At 31.3% G+C, this 17,279-nt stretch overlaps 2 protein-coding genes across 2 annotated transcripts; both read right to left on the reverse strand.

The window, feature by feature from the left end:
* Positions 1-1,177: 1,177 nt before the first annotated feature.
* Positions 1,178-5,593, reverse strand: LOC130973022 (uncharacterized). The gene is made up of 5 exons (XM_057897385.1): positions 4,895-5,593; positions 4,700-4,755; positions 2,763-4,574; positions 2,167-2,278; positions 1,178-2,066 (listed from the first exon to the last, which is right to left on the reverse strand). The coding sequence occupies exons 1-5, from the start codon at positions 5,040-5,042 to the stop codon at positions 1,276-1,278; spliced, it is 2,919 nt and encodes a 972-aa protein (XP_057753368.1). The 5' UTR covers positions 5,043-5,593; the 3' UTR covers positions 1,178-1,275.
* Positions 5,594-15,196: 9,603 nt separating this feature from the next.
* LOC130973671 (uncharacterized) lies at positions 15,197-17,122 on the reverse strand. The gene has a single exon (XM_057898288.1). It carries the CDS (start codon positions 16,706-16,708, stop codon positions 15,839-15,841), a length of 870 nt encoding a protein of 289 aa, XP_057754271.1. The 5' UTR covers positions 16,709-17,122; the 3' UTR covers positions 15,197-15,838.
* Between the last annotated feature and the right edge of the window lie 157 nt (positions 17,123-17,279).

The raw sequence follows: 17,279 nt of genomic DNA on the forward strand, positions 1-17,279 counted from the left end.
AATTTAAAATTTTTAAAATTAATATATATATATAAAATATATAATAGAAATATTTTAGTTGTGTTTTATAATAAGAATATTGTAGTAATTTTTATAAAAAATATTAATTTATACCGATTTAAAATTTAATGTATTAATTTTTTGTTAAACTGATTTATCCAGTCTAATTTTAATAAAAATAATATAATTTAATTAATTATATGTATTAAATTTTAATTTTTAAAAAACATCTTTAAGAAAAGACGTTTTTCACATCTTTATCTAAGTGACAATTTCCCTGCCAACAATGACACTAACATGTTACTAGGAAACTCTTTCTAATCTTGTTTGGGGCCAATTATTATGTATGTTAGATAAACTTAGTAAATACTTTTATTGTTTTTCTGATTTTTTTTTTATTTGTGTGTCTTGTTATGGTTTTTGTTCCTTTCCTAATTCTTATTCTTGAAATGTAGGATGAATTCGAAAAATGAATCCAGTGAAGAGACCTAGGAGCTAAGATGCCTAGTCCCTAAAAAAATATGAAAGACATATTACAATAATGACTTTGAAAAAATAAAAAATACTTTATATTAAATGTTTTTGTATGAGATCTTTTATTTTCAAATTTAGGAATGATATATTTGGTAATAACAATTTTGAAAAATATTTTGTATTAAGTATCTTATGTAATATTATGCTTTTCACTATAATAATGATAGGTTTGGACATATATAGATGGAGGTGGTTTTAAATTGCAATTACAGTTTGCCACTGCTTCACAAAGAAAGGTCTTATTCATCTCAGTAAGACAAAAACAATCTTTGATCTTTTATCTTTGATCTTTTATTTGATCAAAGAGATACTGCTTAAAGTAATTTAATACATTTATTTAAATTTATCTTTGATTATCTTTGCTATCTTGTTCTCTAAAATATTGCATGTGTAAGATCAAAATTGTTATTAAACATTCAAATAATAGTAATTTATTTCTTTTACATTGTTCTGACTTATTGATCATAATTGGAATTTGTCCCTCCTTGTTACCTAACAAATCATGCCAACAAATCATGTTCTAACATTGAAAATGACTTCTTTTAAGAAAAAAAAAATTGTAAAGATTAGAATAGATGAAAATGCTTAAAACAAAAGAGACTTTGACCTTGTTGTCATTGATCTTATCAATTGGTTAGTTATGAATCACACACAAAACAAGCATTTGTATCTTATATTTATTTGTCTACTAATAATCCATGGATCCCCAAATGGTTTTTGTACAAAAATACATGTTGGTTCCTAGCAATGACTATTAGTGATAGGGAGATAGATATTGCATGATGAACAATGCTGGTGTTTGCAACCTACAACAAGGTCTTGAACAATTTCATCCAACAAACTTTGAAATATGCACCTATCTATCATAACACCAGCCTCAAATGTTTCAATATCAAAATCTATCCATTTCCCCAAAGAGTAGCTCATTTCCCATTCTATTATTTCATCATGTTCCATCCCAGCCATGCTCCCCCATCTTTCAATCTCAGCCTTTACCTCCTGAGCCAACACCTTGGATTTCAAGCATTGCTGCAATTTAGTCCACCATAGCTTGAATCCACACTCAAGATAACGGCAGCAATTTGATTCTAGATATTCTATAACACAGTCAAAGAGGAACCCCTTAAGTTTGTTTTGATGTCTAGAATCGGTGCAGCCCACAAAGAGATTAAAATTTCTCCACATAATATCACTTGCCATGGTGTCCAGTTCGTCGAGGAGGAACCGATGAATTACAAGTTCCGGGGCTTCGTCCCGACCAAAGACGGTGTCGATTCCGATAACCAATTCAGCATTCAAGATAACATCTTTCATATGAGTGAGCTTGCTTCTTGTCAAACTTGGCCCAAAAGAATATAAGCTTTGTAATGGCCCGGGAATTTGGTTGACAAGATCAATCAGTAGCTCACAAACTACTCTCCCTTTGTTTGAAGATGTTGTTGCAGAATCTGTGAGTTCAGCATCATGTTCCAATTGTTCCAGCTGATCATAAGAGTTATTCATGGAGTAAGGGTGATAACCCTGCCCTGAAACTAAACAAAGGATCATAGGCATAAAAAAGAGTACTCAACCCTGTAAATGCAGTGGTTAAACGAATTGACAAGACCTTTTCTGAAAAAATATTCTTGTTACCTGAGCTTTCATCCAAACTACTAGAAGAAAAGGAAGCTTCAAGAACTGATCCAGGACTGTGATGATTACCATTGCAAGAAGCTCCGAATATCCCTTCTTGTCTTGGCCCATTCTGATAAGAGTAGAAAAAAGAATGATAAAAGTCAAATAGAGATGCACTTTTCAGAAAGAATAGCACCAGGCTCAAATTGACAATAAACTAATCTCAAATAATTCCAAGTGCATTGGTTAACGTAAATTTAATGATGTTATATATGCATTTCATGCTAACAACAATAATCATACAAGGGACATGAAAGTCAGCATATGTGTATCCACTTAACCGACTGCATTTTCCTACAAATGCAATAAGTTAATATCTAGAATGAGTCTTTGGAACCAAAGTAACTCTATTAAAGTAAGCTAAGAGGGTCATGAAATTTAAAATATGAAATTTTTTTCCCCGAATGGCCGAATCACAAAATTCTGATATTGCGACCGATGCATGAACATAAGCAAAGAGCATGCTATGCATATATAATAAGAGAAGAAACTTATGGTAATCAAATGATCAGAATACAGTGAGATAAAAAAAAAAACAAAAAGCAAAGACTTACATGAAACCTGGAATTTTCATCAAACATATGACCATTACAGCAAATCAGGCGCTCTGAACTTAGAGCAGATATCAGCTCCTGAAGAATCATTGCAGTTGATTTTTTTGATGGAGTACCTGTAGCCAAATCATAATCTTCTTGAGAAGTTAATTCTTTCAACTTTTGTTCTAGAAAGGCACTTAACCCATCAACTCGCAAGGGCGAAGGTCTTTGGAAGCATGTCTTCCTCTCAATATTGTTGCTTATCTCTTCCTTCTCAGAATCTATGCCTATCTTTTGCTTCAAGTGAGAATTAAATGTAAAAGAAACCACCTCATTGGTTTTGTTGTCATTAACCTTCACTGTTTTCTCCTTACTGCACTGTTTACTTTTGATGTTAGAACAATTCCAGGAGGATGCGATGAATCCCTTTTGTTTCCCGACAAGTGCATCGGATCGAAGATTTCTCTGACTCACTCCAGCTGAACAAGGAGCTGTACTTTTACCTTGCATGACATTTGAGGTTCTTCTTTTTCTCTCTAATGTCCTTACATCAGACAAGGATTTGTTCTGACTAAAACTTGGTTTTTTCTCAAGGTCGAATTTGGAACTATCTACTTTGGTGGGTGACCTTATCCTCACTTGACCACTTAGGCTTCTATTCAGAGCAACAAAGTCTTTAGTCTCATTCACACTGCTTGTAGATGATGACATTCTTTTTACTCCTGTATTACTCATTGTAGAAGCAGATGAACTTCTTTCGTTGCTCAACATTCGTTCTTGTGTTTGCGGTTTGTGCTTTAATGCAGAGGAAGATGCATCACCCTCTCCAGTACTAACTGATTGGCTCGATGGGTTCCAGATATCTGGACCGTCACGGGGCACTGTCATTCTCTTGGTGATGTGTTTGTTACAAAATTGATGCACATTATCCATTCCTTCTTTCTCAGTAGCAAGAGACATGAGCTTTTCCTGACTTCTTAGAAGAACTATTTCTCTTTCTTGTTCATGAGAGGGAGAAGGAGAGGGAGTGAAGAACCTACCATTCTTCTGTGATGATACCACAGAGGTTGTTGCAAACACATCTGACACAACAGGTAAAGGAACATCCAGCTTGCAGTCAACAACATCAACTAAATTACCACAATTTTTGCAAGAAGTCTGCCCCATCAAAGGCTTGGCTGTGCTTGCATCATAGTCAAGTTGATTTTGCATAACGGCCGAACTAGGCCCCTCACAATTTGTCACATTGCTGGTTTTAGGAGGAAATGCCGAACCATGATATGTGAGAAGAGAACCTTTAGCTCTGCTTCTAGCCTGTAATCCAGGTTCCAAAATTCTAGTAGCTGCTCCTATCAACCTAGAGCTTCGAGAGGCACTCTTCGTCGAAGGAATTCTTGGGCTCATCAACTGAGATGCAAGCTTTGGATGGTGATGATGATGATGATGATGATACTTTCTTGCTCTGGCCAAAACATGCTTAATTTGCAAGGCCTCGGCTCCAAACCTCGTCACTGCCCGTCTCTCATCTGTCCCGGTCTTCTGAAGCTTCTCAGGTCTTGAATCATGCTTCATAACCACTATTTCCGAATCCATGCCGTGCCTATCTAACTCACAATTACTCTTACACTCCTTCTCATTATCACCAAAACCATCCAAATTCAAACCTTTCTTCGACTTATCACGCTTTGAAGCCGGAATAGATTCTAGGCCCATCAATCTAGCTACCAGACCGGGAGCTCGCATTTCACTCTTTTGTGGCACTATCACCTCAAAGCCATAATTCCCACCTTTCTTGGCACTTGGGAAACCTCCACTATTCTCATTAGCAATCTACAATTGAAACATAGGCACAACATTATTACCCAACAAAAGAATAAGATCCGAAAGTAAAAGCAACACAAATCACAAACACTAACACAAGCCATCAAGCATGAACTATATATATAAAGCCTTACCAAGTGGATCTTGGAATTTGGCATTTTTTCATCTCCCTTAAACCTTTTAGCACGAGCTGATACACTCAACAAAACAATAACAAAGGTAAAAAAAAGAATCATCGGTTTCCACAAAACCAAGTTTGTTGGTGACAGAAGAATTGAAGTCAAAACAAATATATATAATATAGATTGAGGACACAAAAAGAAACTAACCAGGAGGCAGAAGCTTCTTAGAGAAGAGCTTCTTCTTTGCAAGCTTCCTCTTCCATTCAAAGAGCTGAAAGAAAATGCCAGAACAGCCACCTGGCTTCTGTGCCTTCTTCTCCGCAATGGCCAAACATGAAGAAGTAGAATCACTCATTCCACCAAATCAAACCAAAAAACCCAACTTTTATTTAGAACCAAAAAGAAAAGAGCAAACTTTTAGCTCTTAAAAACTCTCTCCACCAAGAGGAACTTCACATTCTCTCACCCCACAAACCCAGAAGAAAAAAAATCATATCTTTTCTCCATAACCATAGCACAAAAGTAACCCCATTTGAGAAAGCAACAAAAGAGTTGAAATAATGTCAGGAACCAGAAAAGACACGGGAACAAACCCCTGCAAAAACCACTGTGCTAGACTGAGCAAGAAAGCAACCATTGATGGGGATAAAACGACGACGGAGCTGGACCCACCACCACCACCACCGTAGTAAGCAACAAAAACAAACACATAAAGATTGAAGTTACCACCGAATCATGCAAGGATCAAGAGGAGACAGGGAAGAAGAACAACTAGTACTGCATAACACTAGTGAGTGAGTGAGTGTAGTCGATGATGGAGATTGTGGAGAGAGAAAGAGAGAGAGGTGCGTAGGATAAGAAGGAAAAGGAGACAAGAGAAGAAACAAAACACACCACGCGCATGCCGAAGCATTGGTCAACTCAAAACAATGGAAGCTGCGAAATCTAAACAATATAGGTAGTAATAAAGAATAGTATTACGTATTTTCGTAGTATTAAGGAGTATGAGACAAGAAACGAAAACACAGGTTTTGGTTCGATAACGTTGTGTCTACGTCTTCCTCTGTTATTGCGCGCCAGATTAAGGATCCTTTTCTTTTCTCTCAATTATTTAAAGAAAAACCCAAAATAATCCTGACAATTATTTTAAAAGATAACGAAATCTTTGATAAAAAAAATATCAGTTGTTAATGTTATTTTTTTTTGTACAAAAACTAATCAGTCCTAAAAGAATTAGGAACTGGATTGGATTTTTTTTTTTAAATTTTGTTATTCTTTTAAAATAATTGTCAGGAGTCAGATGAAGTATTCACTCAATTATTTATATTCACATTTGGATCACTAGTTTTTTTTTCTCTCTTTAAATTCTTAATACTTGATTAAAACAAGAAAATGAATCTTATAGTGCTAGTACTTATTTAAGAAAATAAACAAATACTAAATTCTAGAGTTAATTGAACGAATTTGTGAAAATATTTATATGGATTTTCAATTTCCCATGTTCTAGTAAGTAGTGTTTAAGTTGAACTTTTTTGGAAGTCACGCGCTGTCGGTGAGGGTGTGAAGTAGCAATATTAGTAGAGTTTTATTTTTGAAGTTGAAGGAGCAAAATCAGTGGTGGATTCAATGTTAAACTTTGTATGACATGTAAAGCCCCCAAAAGGATATTAATCATCCTACACTTTTCCTTCCTTTCCACCATTTTCCTCATTACTTCTTTGCTTTCCATCAGCAAAAATGTGGTAAGTGGCAACAATGTATCTTACAATCATCATCACATTTTCTCAACCTTTTCTAGGGCTAAAATCTAAGAGAGAAAATATAGGGACAATAGAATATTTGTACAATGTGTATAATAGAGGTTTAAGGATGTCCGATTCAGTATTAGAGATATAATCATTAGTGTTATCTTTTTCTATCGGCTTAAACTTTTGAGATGAGTGGTATCATGACATGCTATCAGAATTTTAAATTTAAAATATCTACAAATATTCTATTGGCTCCCTAGCAGAACTCAATCTAAAATAATCCGCCTTAGTATCTCTGAGCTAGACAATAATATTGCATGATAATATATGTGATTAACAAAATTACATGATAATCTCACAAATTCGATTCCTATAAAGTTATGCAGTTATTTAAAAAAAAATACGTTAATTTACATTATAAACTACCTTTAAATTAAGATAATGAGACTCAGAAATAATAAATATTATAAATTTAAAAATAATTAAAACATTAATTTATAATTTTACTAACATTATCACTTTAATTTTTTTTCATAAATATATAATCTCTTATATAACACATTTCACATACATTACTCATGTAAATTTTTTTAAGTGTTAATCACTCAATATTTATAACATAATATTTCTCTTACTCATTACACATTGTTAAACAATATCTAATACTATTAAAAATATTAGAAAGGATAAGAAAAAACAATAAAAAAAGATTTTTATCTATTTAAATTATATAGAATAATATAATATAAAAAAATATTTATAAATATTAAAAAAATTAAAATAATAAAAATATAATATTTTATAATAAATATTCAGATATATTAAATAATTCTAATTAATATTAATAGATGCTAATATATTCTTAAAAAAAAACATAACACATGCGACAAATTTTTTGGTATACAAACAAACTAATAGTGCACGTTAGCAAGAAGTTTATCAAAACATCAATTTAACTTGTGCTAATATTTTTTAGCAGTTAACTTAAAACATTAAATTTTTCAGTGTTTCAATATGTCTATTTTATACAGTTACTCAATGCTCATACTTTGAGCTCAAATCATTAGCAATATAAAAAATATATATATGAAATACACGTGAATTTCGGTGGACCCCCCTCTTAGGGAAATTGGCAAAAAACAGTAACCAAGGTAAGATAATGTGAATATCAATGTAAAGAGAAATAGAACTATTGTCACATGATGAGAGTGGTTCGTATAAAGTGACCTTTCACCAATTATAGTTCTTTAACTTCAATAACACCAAACGATTACTACCTTTTGCATAGTACTAGTAGTTAATTTACGAAATAAAGTGAAAGGATTTAATTAATTACTATCTACTTTTTCGATATTCCTAAGAGTAGGTGACTAGATTATATTAGATAAACTGGATTGTGTGTCTTTAACCATGAGAAAAATCTACAGGAAATAGACGTTGGATTTTGTTATTTTGGTCTTTAGAAATGATATATCAGCTTTCATTGTCACAAAACAAAAAAGGTTATAGGGAATCGGCAAGCATCAACAGGAACCGCAGGATGACGTGGAAACTTTTATCAAAATTCAGGCATGAAGACAAAAGTGAAAAAAAGATAGCTGCCGGTTGGGCTTGAATTTATATAACATTATATTAATATATTATAAAATATGTAAATTGTGTTTATTAATAAAATGAATGCGGATGGAATCGATCGGATATTATATCGAATATATTTATAAAATATAAAATTATTTTTAAAAATTTATTTTTATTAAAAATATTAATAAAATTTATGTTTTTATTTTTTTAAATATGTTTATTCTTAAAATAATATTAAATATATTTTTTTAAATCATAAATTAAAATAATACAATATATATGATAATTATTAGTTAAAATAAAACATAAAAAACATTTACTTATTTATTTTTTTATTTTTGCGGATACGCAGATATACAGATAACTATACAAAATTTTCAATTCGATTCTATTAGTGTGCGGATTGGATCCATCCAATAGTTTTACGGATCAAATCCATATCCGCATTTTTTTATCGGATTTGGATAAAAATTGCGAATATGTGGATCGGATCCGATTCATGAACACCCTTATTTATTAGTATCTATTATGAAATAATAATGCTAAATATATACTAAAAATAACTATATTAATATAAAATATATATTGAATTATAAAATATATCCATGATATAATTTTGATGATTGATTTTAATATATAAATAATATTTTTTTATAAAAATACGTTGCGATTAAACACCAAAACCATACAAATAGAGAAGCATGAGAATGCAAGGGGGAAATTGTATATTAGGTAAGTGCAATGAGTATGCAAGTATTGGATTATTTCTCCAAAAATATTATTACATTACATCTTATTACGTAATTACGTTGGTCCTCTTTTAAAAACTTCTCATGTTTAGTACTTAGTAGGTTGTAATTACTAATTAGTATTAATCAAGGTTAGACACCAAAAAAAAAATCAAGGTCTTTTTTTGTGTGTCAAGAGTAAATAAATTGGGTGGTGGCAAAAGTTCCTTCTTCAAGTGTTTTGGATTAGAAACTTTCCATCTTTCTTTTTAACTAAAAGAATACTTGTGTACGTTTTTGGCCCAAAATTGATCATTGATGGAAACGGTGTTTTTGGGAAATGGGCTTCATGAATTAAAGAGTTTATTAGCCTTCATTATCCGGTGAAAGTTTTACTTAGCTTAATCCTGGCCCAATATTACCAATCAACAACTATAGTGTAGTTAGTATTTAATTTACTTAGCCTTAAAAAGAATTCTTTGTAACTATAATTGATAAAATATTAAATAAAATAAATTTTGATTATTTTTTTATCTTCATAGTATTACGGTTATCCTTTTTCGGTTCATATTATAAATTATTTCTCTTAAAATAATTAAGAGATTTGTCAAAAATGCTTAAGAATTAATTAGGGGTAAGTATTGTTTTGGTCTTAACGTTGAGAGTCAGAATGAAAACCGTTTTCAACCTAATTTTTCATTTAGAATTATTCTTAACGTTTTTTTTCGTATTAAAATTGTCCTTTTAACTTTTTACGGACAAAAATGCCCTCCACCATCACCAGCACCTTTACCACTACCACCATCATCAGCACCTTTACCACCACCACCACCACCTCCCTTACTCCCATTAAATACTAATAATCAGATTCAAGAACACCAACAATAACATATTTAAATTCAGAAACATCAACATCAAATTCAACAACAAAATCAATCAGAAAAATAATAAATCAAAATCAGAATCGAAAGCAAGAATCAGAAGCAGAAGCAAATAAGTAAAGCAGAAGCAAAAACAGACAAAAGCAGAAGCAGAAGAAGAAGCAGATGCATCCGGATCTCAAGCGACAGCGGCGTTTCTCGGCGGTGAAGGCTCGACCACCCATCACCAGCGGCAGCAACGGAGCGTGCAACGGCGGCTGGGCAGATCAGCGGTGGTAGAAACCCAGCTCAGCCTCGGATTCCTATCTACTTCGCGCGCCGCCCTCCTCGCGTCGGGCTCCCCTTCCTGGTGACACACTCCATGGGAGTAGAAGCATGCATGAACGGCGGCGACGTCTTCCTCTGTTCGCGGTTTTGGCGGCGGCTCGTGGGCAGACCAGCGACGATGCAGGTTTCGCGATGGCGGCGGCGGCTATGGCAGCAGCATCCTCCCCTCCACCGGCATTCCCTCTCTCTTTTTCGGATCTCCTCTCTCACTGGCTCGTGCTCGATGGCAAAAGACCCAAAGGTGGCGGCGATGGCAAGATGCGACAGTGGAAACTCGCAGTGAAGGCAACGACGGCACTGGAATGCCGGGGGCTCCCCCGTTTCCCCTCTCTCCTTCCCCTCCCCCCCCAAACACCCCTCGCGTCCTTTCCCTTCCCCTTCCCTCTCATTGTCCTTTTCTTTTTAAAAAAAATTATAATTTTTTTATTAGAATAGGGGTAGTTTAGTAATAAAATAAAAAAATTTATTAAAAAGAACGATTTTAATACAAAAAAAATGTTAAAAATTATTCTAAATAAAAAAATTAAGTTGAAAACGATTTCGATTCTGTCTCTCAATGTTAGGGGCCAAAACAATACTTACCTCCAATTAATTATGAAACTATTCCCGTATTAAAAGCAGGCAATAAATCCTTGTCAAACATAATATCAAGGGTCTCCAATAATAGAAAAAATAATATTTAAAAAAATTAAAATCTTTTGGGTTGTGATTTTATTTATATTTTTTATTTTTAAAATTTAATAAAAAAATAAAAAGTAAATTCATCTTTTAAATTTAAATAGTTGTACGATATAATATTAAAATTTTAATTAAAGTAAAATTCTTATTGTAAAAAAAAAGGTTAACTTTTCAAATTCAAAGAAATTATTGCCTAATGGCTACAAATATTCCTAGCAAAACCGTATATATTAATAACAAAGAATATATTTGGATAAGAGAATATTATGATGATATATATATGTCTACTTTTACAACTCATCACCTGCATTTGTCATATGTGCGCACATGGCATATTGTACTACCAAAATAAAAACACTATATATGTTTTCTTTGTGAGAACGATATGCTTCCATAGATTAACCTTGCTTATATATATGATGCTTATTTTGTATCATCTTCAACTTTGGAAAACAAATTGGAAATTTTATGTTATGTATGTTTTTTTTTTATTTTAACTTTAAAATTGTGTAAATTGACTATTTTGATAAAATTTAACATTCAATTTTTCCTACTAAGAATATATCTACATTATATTGGAATACATTAAAAAGAAAAAAAAGAAGGATATGCATAATTTGTACACAATGTACTTGGGAAGATGAATAAAGAGCACATGGTGTTGGTCTTGAAGATGGGTAACAAAAACCTGTGGCCATATAGTGTTTGCGTCAAGGAATTGGATTTTTGATGGTCATCCATGCCCTACACCTTTATTTATGTTGCTTTCTACAAAATTAAATAATTTTATAATTCAAATATTATTAGTGTGGTACCCTTCACTTGCGTTCTAAAAAGGGTTCTCCACTTCCACCACTAGAGTGTTAATTAGGACCAATGTATGATGTATAGTTAGTACCCTTGAGATCATATGGTTGTAATTCTCAACTTAATTAATCATCTAACAAAAGTTTTACAAATATAATTTAAGTACAAAATCACATTTAAATTAATCAATGTAGTTTGAGTTAGTTGAGTAATTAGTTTAATAGTCTGTTTAAATAATTTCAAAAATTTAAATTCTATTTTTATATATGAAGTAATTCATTAATTAATGATAAATATTTAAACTGGCTCAATAATAAGAATAAGGTAAAAATTCGTATGGAGTTGTCTTTATACAAAATTGATATTTAAAAATTGTTAGATAATTTGATTAATTTTAATACTTTTTAATTAGGATAAAATATATTTTTTGTCTCTAAAGTTTGACAAAAATTTCAAAAATATTTCTACGTTTTATTTTGTTTTAATTTTGTCCCATAAATTTTCGATTTGCATCAAATATACCCCTCCCTCAAAACAAACAAATCACGCATTATTTTCATACATTATTGTTAGATTGATCTTAAATTTGTTGAAAATTTAGCCGTCAAGAGTATATTTGATGCAATCGAAAACTTTTAGAACAAAATTGAATTTTAAAAGTTTTGCAAAATTTTAGAGACAAAAAATATACTTTATTTTTTTTAATTATAAATTTTACATAAAAACAACTTTACGTAAATGTTTATCTAAGAATAAATGGTCATACAAGATGAAATTTCTCTCTTTGAATTAAAAACCTTAACAACTTTTTAGTTAGTTCTTTATTGGATTCACTTGAATTTAACACTATTGGATGCTAATAAGAGGTGGCTACTATGCTGAATGTAACTGCCATGCTTGACTACTTCAGTGTGTGTATGGGTTTGAATTTCAACAACTATTGCATCATATCATTAATGATCAGCTTTAGTGGTTGGAAATATGGCAAGAAAGTTTGTGCCATGCATGCATTTTGACATTTTTGGTCATACAACTTTTTATCCTACAAAATGTGCATTCCATGCAATCATGTTCAGTTCTTCTTTACCGTCTCCGTGCGTAATTAAAATATCTCTTGACTTGGAAACTTTCCTCCTCATGCATCCAAAGGGACTGATCAGAATCCAAGTTTGAAAAACAGGGAAAGGGTTATTATTACTTCTCTTTGAAACGGTTAACCATCCTTCACTACTTTATAAAGTCATCAATAGTTTTATAGGGGATAAAGTATATTTTTTGTCCTTAAAATTTGACAAAAATTTTAAAAATACCTCAAAGTTTTATTTTGTTTTAGAAATTTTTAATTTGCATCAAATATACTTTTAATGGCTAAATTTTTAAAAAATTTAAGACCAATCTAACAATAATACATGAAAATTATGTTTGATTTGTTTGTGTTGAGAATTGTTCTTATGAAATTATTGTTAAATTTGTCTTAATTTTTTTGAAAAATTAATTGTCAGATGTATATTTAATGCAAATTGAAAATTTATGGGACAAAATTAAAACAAAATAAAACTTAAGGATATTTTTTAAACTTTTATCAAATTTCAGAGACAAAAAATATATTTTATTCGTTTATATATTAGTATCCTATACTTTACTTAATATTTATGAAAATGATGATACTATATACATTATTAAGGTAGTGTTTATTAGCGAGTAAAGTGGCAATTACATTTTTAAAGATTTCGATTTCGGACTAATTAGTTGCTGTTGAAAAACAAAATATCAAATATATTTTTTACAATTGTAAATGGTAGACATAATATGTCCTTTCATTAATAGATAGTGTAAAACAAATAGAGTTGTCCTTATATTTTATTATTTATAGTGGTGTATGTCTCGTTACTATCACATGAATATAGAAACAATGTAGTTTTGGATAATGAAACATTTATTATCTTTTGAGTTTCTATATAACATTTATCAACCGCTCTTTATTTACCACGAATACTATCAAACAGATGAAGTTTCACTCCAAAAATTATTATTTACGTGACAATAATATAATCTTTCAGAAATAAACATATCACAGTAGTTAACGATACATATAGACATCATCCTTAAATTTTACATAATAAATTAATAGAATGACATAACGCATCAATTATTTATTATCTTAAAAAATCAAATTGATATTTTTCTTTTCAAAAACTAGTTAATCCAAAATCAAAATCTTCAAAATTAAAACCTAATTGTGACTTTGCTTGTTTATTAGCAATTCCCTCTTGGGATGGCTCATCAGCAAGGTGAATGAGAGAGTGACATTACACTATCTAACACCTTGAGACTAATAATTAATGAGTATGGGTGAAACTTAGCTTGACTCAACCACAAAGTTAACTTAAGAAACTTGTTATGTCTTCATAATGTGTTTTCATAACTATATACTCTAATGCCCTTAGCATGATTGTCATGAACCATTTGTATGTTTAATTGATAATAATATAAGAGCAATGTTAGGGGATAGCAACTTTGGTGATTGGTAGTTATTAAATAGTTATCAATTATGATTTAATGGCGTGAGATTGGTGTGAGATTTCATCCAATGACTTATTTTTCTCTGCTGGTTATATGCTGGCTAAAATTTAATAAATTTGCTGGCACCCTAGACTTTTCCATAATATAATTAATGTGACATTGCATATATAATATCATTTATGCAAGATTTTCTTGACGAGACATGAGATATATCAATAATAATAATTTCAAAATGAATCATTTTCATTTTATTTTTCACTCAATATAAAATTAAGTGTGATTTATACTACATATATTAAACTAATGAATCTGCCGTTTCCTGAGACAGTTGGCAATGGTTGTTTATAGCTTCTAACTGAAGCTGAAGCTGACACAACGTGCATGCAACTACTAACGTAGGAACAAAAGTTAGCTATTTACGACGTTGTCTCCATTGAATTTCACCCAGAAATCTTTCTATGTATGCACTATATATAGCCATTTTATTTATTTATTTATTTATTTTTGGCCAAGGGGATGTTTGTATATAAGGACCTGCAGCATAATTCTTACTACCCACTAGGATTCTTCTTAGAAGATATATTCTTATTAAAAAAAAAAATTGTACCGTGACAAATACTCTTTTTTTTATTGGTGGAAACCTCGACTTCACGTGAAGTTGATAGTTGAGAGTCGTTAGATGAAAATTTAGCTAAATCAATCAAACCATCTAACGATTTTCAGCTATTAACTTCACGTGAAATCGACTACACCTGAGTTTCCACCTTTTTTTATTTTTATCTTCTATTTAAATTAATATTAGTCAATTTTTCAAATTTTTATACTACAAAATATTGACTATTAGCCTTCCCCTTCTATAAAATGATCATGGTAATATTTAGGTAAGAAGAATTAATTTTTCACCATATCTAAATTAATTATTAATTAATATATGCGAGTCTTGTTAATTAGAAAGTTCAACTTTCAATAATGTTGTACATGTTAAAAATTAATTTCCACGTCTAAAGTAAAAGCTTGTATAAATTTCCTCTAACCGCTTTACCTAACACATTATTATTTCAGAGAATAACTTGTTACAGAGCTATTTTATCTAAATTAGGCATTTTTTTTTCTAGTCATCAAGAAATTAATCATATAATCTTAGAGTAATCATTAAGAAACTGTCTAATGTAGTGATAATCTGATAATCCATCACCAACAACAAAACAAGTAGAATTAACATTAGAAAAAAAAATGTAATCAAAATCAATATATTTACAGAATCTCTAGAAGAACAAAAGCAGGGGAGCAAAACACAGACAAAGGACAAGAAGCCATGAAAACTACAATGATCTGTCATTTTGTGCCACAAAGCATCATACATTACTTAAAAAATATTATTCGTGTACTAAAATCAGCCACTAATGTATTTGTGTATAAATACATGTATTGTTTAATTTATTTTTAATGTGTATTTGTATTCTAACATGTATTTTATACTAATAACCGACTTTGGTAGCTGATTTTAGTGTACACATAACGTAGTCGTACGTTACTATCTTCCTTCTAAATCACCTTCATCATCTTGTTTTCTTGATGCAAACCATTCACCTTTCAAAATATCTAACCATACTTATTCCTTTTTTTTTCCAAATCACACACATGTTAGATAATACAAGAAAGTACATAGTAAAAGAGAGGAATTAATTTTTGCTTCACACTTCATTAGCTAATAAAATTGCAGATAAGAAAAATATATAAAACAGACAGTCTGATGTATAAGCATTTCGCGTTAACGTAGAATTCAGAAAGATCCGCACCAGGGTGTAATTTAGGCTACCTAACCTGATAATTATATTAGGTTGGAGTACATAGAGTTATTCTAATGCAAATTAATAATCACTTCTTCTTGCTCTTATCTCTATTGTTGGAGAAGATTGAGGCCAAACCAAATAGATTAGCAGAATGAACATTAAGAGCAGGACTAACAACTCTAACACTGTTGTTACCATAAGATCCAAGATGATGATGCTGGTGATGATGATGACTCTTATTATTCAGTGGAGGCTTTTGAGAAGAAGAAGAAGAAGAAGAATGTTTGTGTGAATTTTGCTTATTAGTACCTGCTTCCTTTGACAATGGATTCCTCTTGGTGGTGTTGGATGATGATCCAGTTGAATTGCTTCTTGATAGAAGTGGCAAAGCACATAAACTTCTTCTGTATCCATTCCCACAACTGCTACTTCTCTTGAAGTTCCAAAAGGACTTTGAATCATTATTATTATTGTTGTTCATGTATTTTCCTTCTTTTGATGAACCTTCTTTCTTCAAGTTCCTACTACTAGTAGAGCTAGAACAACCACTATTGCAATAATGGTGATTATGATCATGATTATGATTATGATTATGATTAACAGTAACACATGATTGTGGAGGCAATGGAGGAGGGTGTTGTGGTGCTAATTGATGAAGACCCTTTTGATGGATGATGTTGTTGTTGTTCTTCTTTGGTCCCTTGATTTCAGTGGGAATGATCCTTCCACCTGAGAAAAACTCATCCGCTGGAAAAGACTCAACAAGCTCAAAACTTTCAGTGACACAGAAATCAAAATCATTGCTTGATTCCAAATCAGAAGTTGTTGATCCAAAGGGGTGCTGCTCAACAGGTATCACATCAGATTGTGAGAAGTCATGTGAGAATGAGATTCTTGGACTCATTGATGAGTTTGAAGAAACCCCACAATTCTCTGAGCAAAGTTCAATTGCCATGTATGTATGTTTAATCCAAAAAATTCCAACCCCTTTTTTTTTTGTGGGAAACAAATCTGAGTGAAGAACTCTTGTATGGGAATTGAAGCCTATAATGGCAAAATCTAAGACAAGAAAATGAGGAACTTTCAGCAGTAAAAAAAAAAAAAAGAAGGATTTAAATGGGGCCAAAAAAAGTTACATATTAGAGGACTAGTCAATTTTGGTTTATAGAAATAAACCTAAGCAAGTAATGAAAGCATATGAAAGAAGGATACTACATATCATGAAAGGTCTCAAAAAGAGAGAATACCATAAAGGAGATGTGAATTATTATGAAAGGTAACAAATCAAGTATGCAGCTGCAACTTTATTTATTCTCAGTGGTCCAAAGTGGACAAAATTGGATCAGAGAGAAGGTGTGAGAAATTATATGCCTTCATTCTACCGTGTTGTTTCAAGGGATAGCTAACCAAACAGTAAAGACTTTTTATTTGTTAATTGAATCTGCATCGTTGTAAATTATGTGGAATAATAACAAAAAATAGGTTAATTAGTTGTGGATTATTATGTGGAATAAGGGACGTGTGGA

Source organism: Arachis stenosperma, chromosome 4 (assembly GCF_014773155.1).
Source record: "Arachis stenosperma cultivar V10309 chromosome 4, arast.V10309.gnm1.PFL2, whole genome shotgun sequence".
In the NCBI taxonomy this organism is placed as follows: domain Eukaryota; kingdom Viridiplantae; phylum Streptophyta; class Magnoliopsida; order Fabales; family Fabaceae; genus Arachis; species Arachis stenosperma.

What these genes read in the sequence shown, in the direction of transcription:
- LOC130973022 (XM_057897385.1), bottom strand. Translation starts at nt 5,042, where the DNA reads ATGAGTGATTCTACTTCTTCATGTTTGGCCATTGCGGAGAAGAAGGCA. An exon ending in TAAGAAGCTTCTGCCTCCTG is followed by an intron (nt 4,756 to 4,894) that starts GTTAGTTTCTTT and finishes TGAGTGTATCAG; the next exon opens with CTCGTGCTAAAAGGTTTAAG. An exon ending in TAGTTTGGATGAAAGCTCAG is followed by an intron (nt 2,067 to 2,166) that starts GTAACAAGAATA and finishes TCCTTTGTTTAG; the next exon opens with TTTCAGGGCAGGGTTATCAC.
- LOC130973671 (XM_057898288.1), bottom strand. Translation starts at nt 16,708, where the DNA reads ATGGCAATTGAACTTTGCTCAGAGAATTGTGGGGTTTCTTCAAACTCA.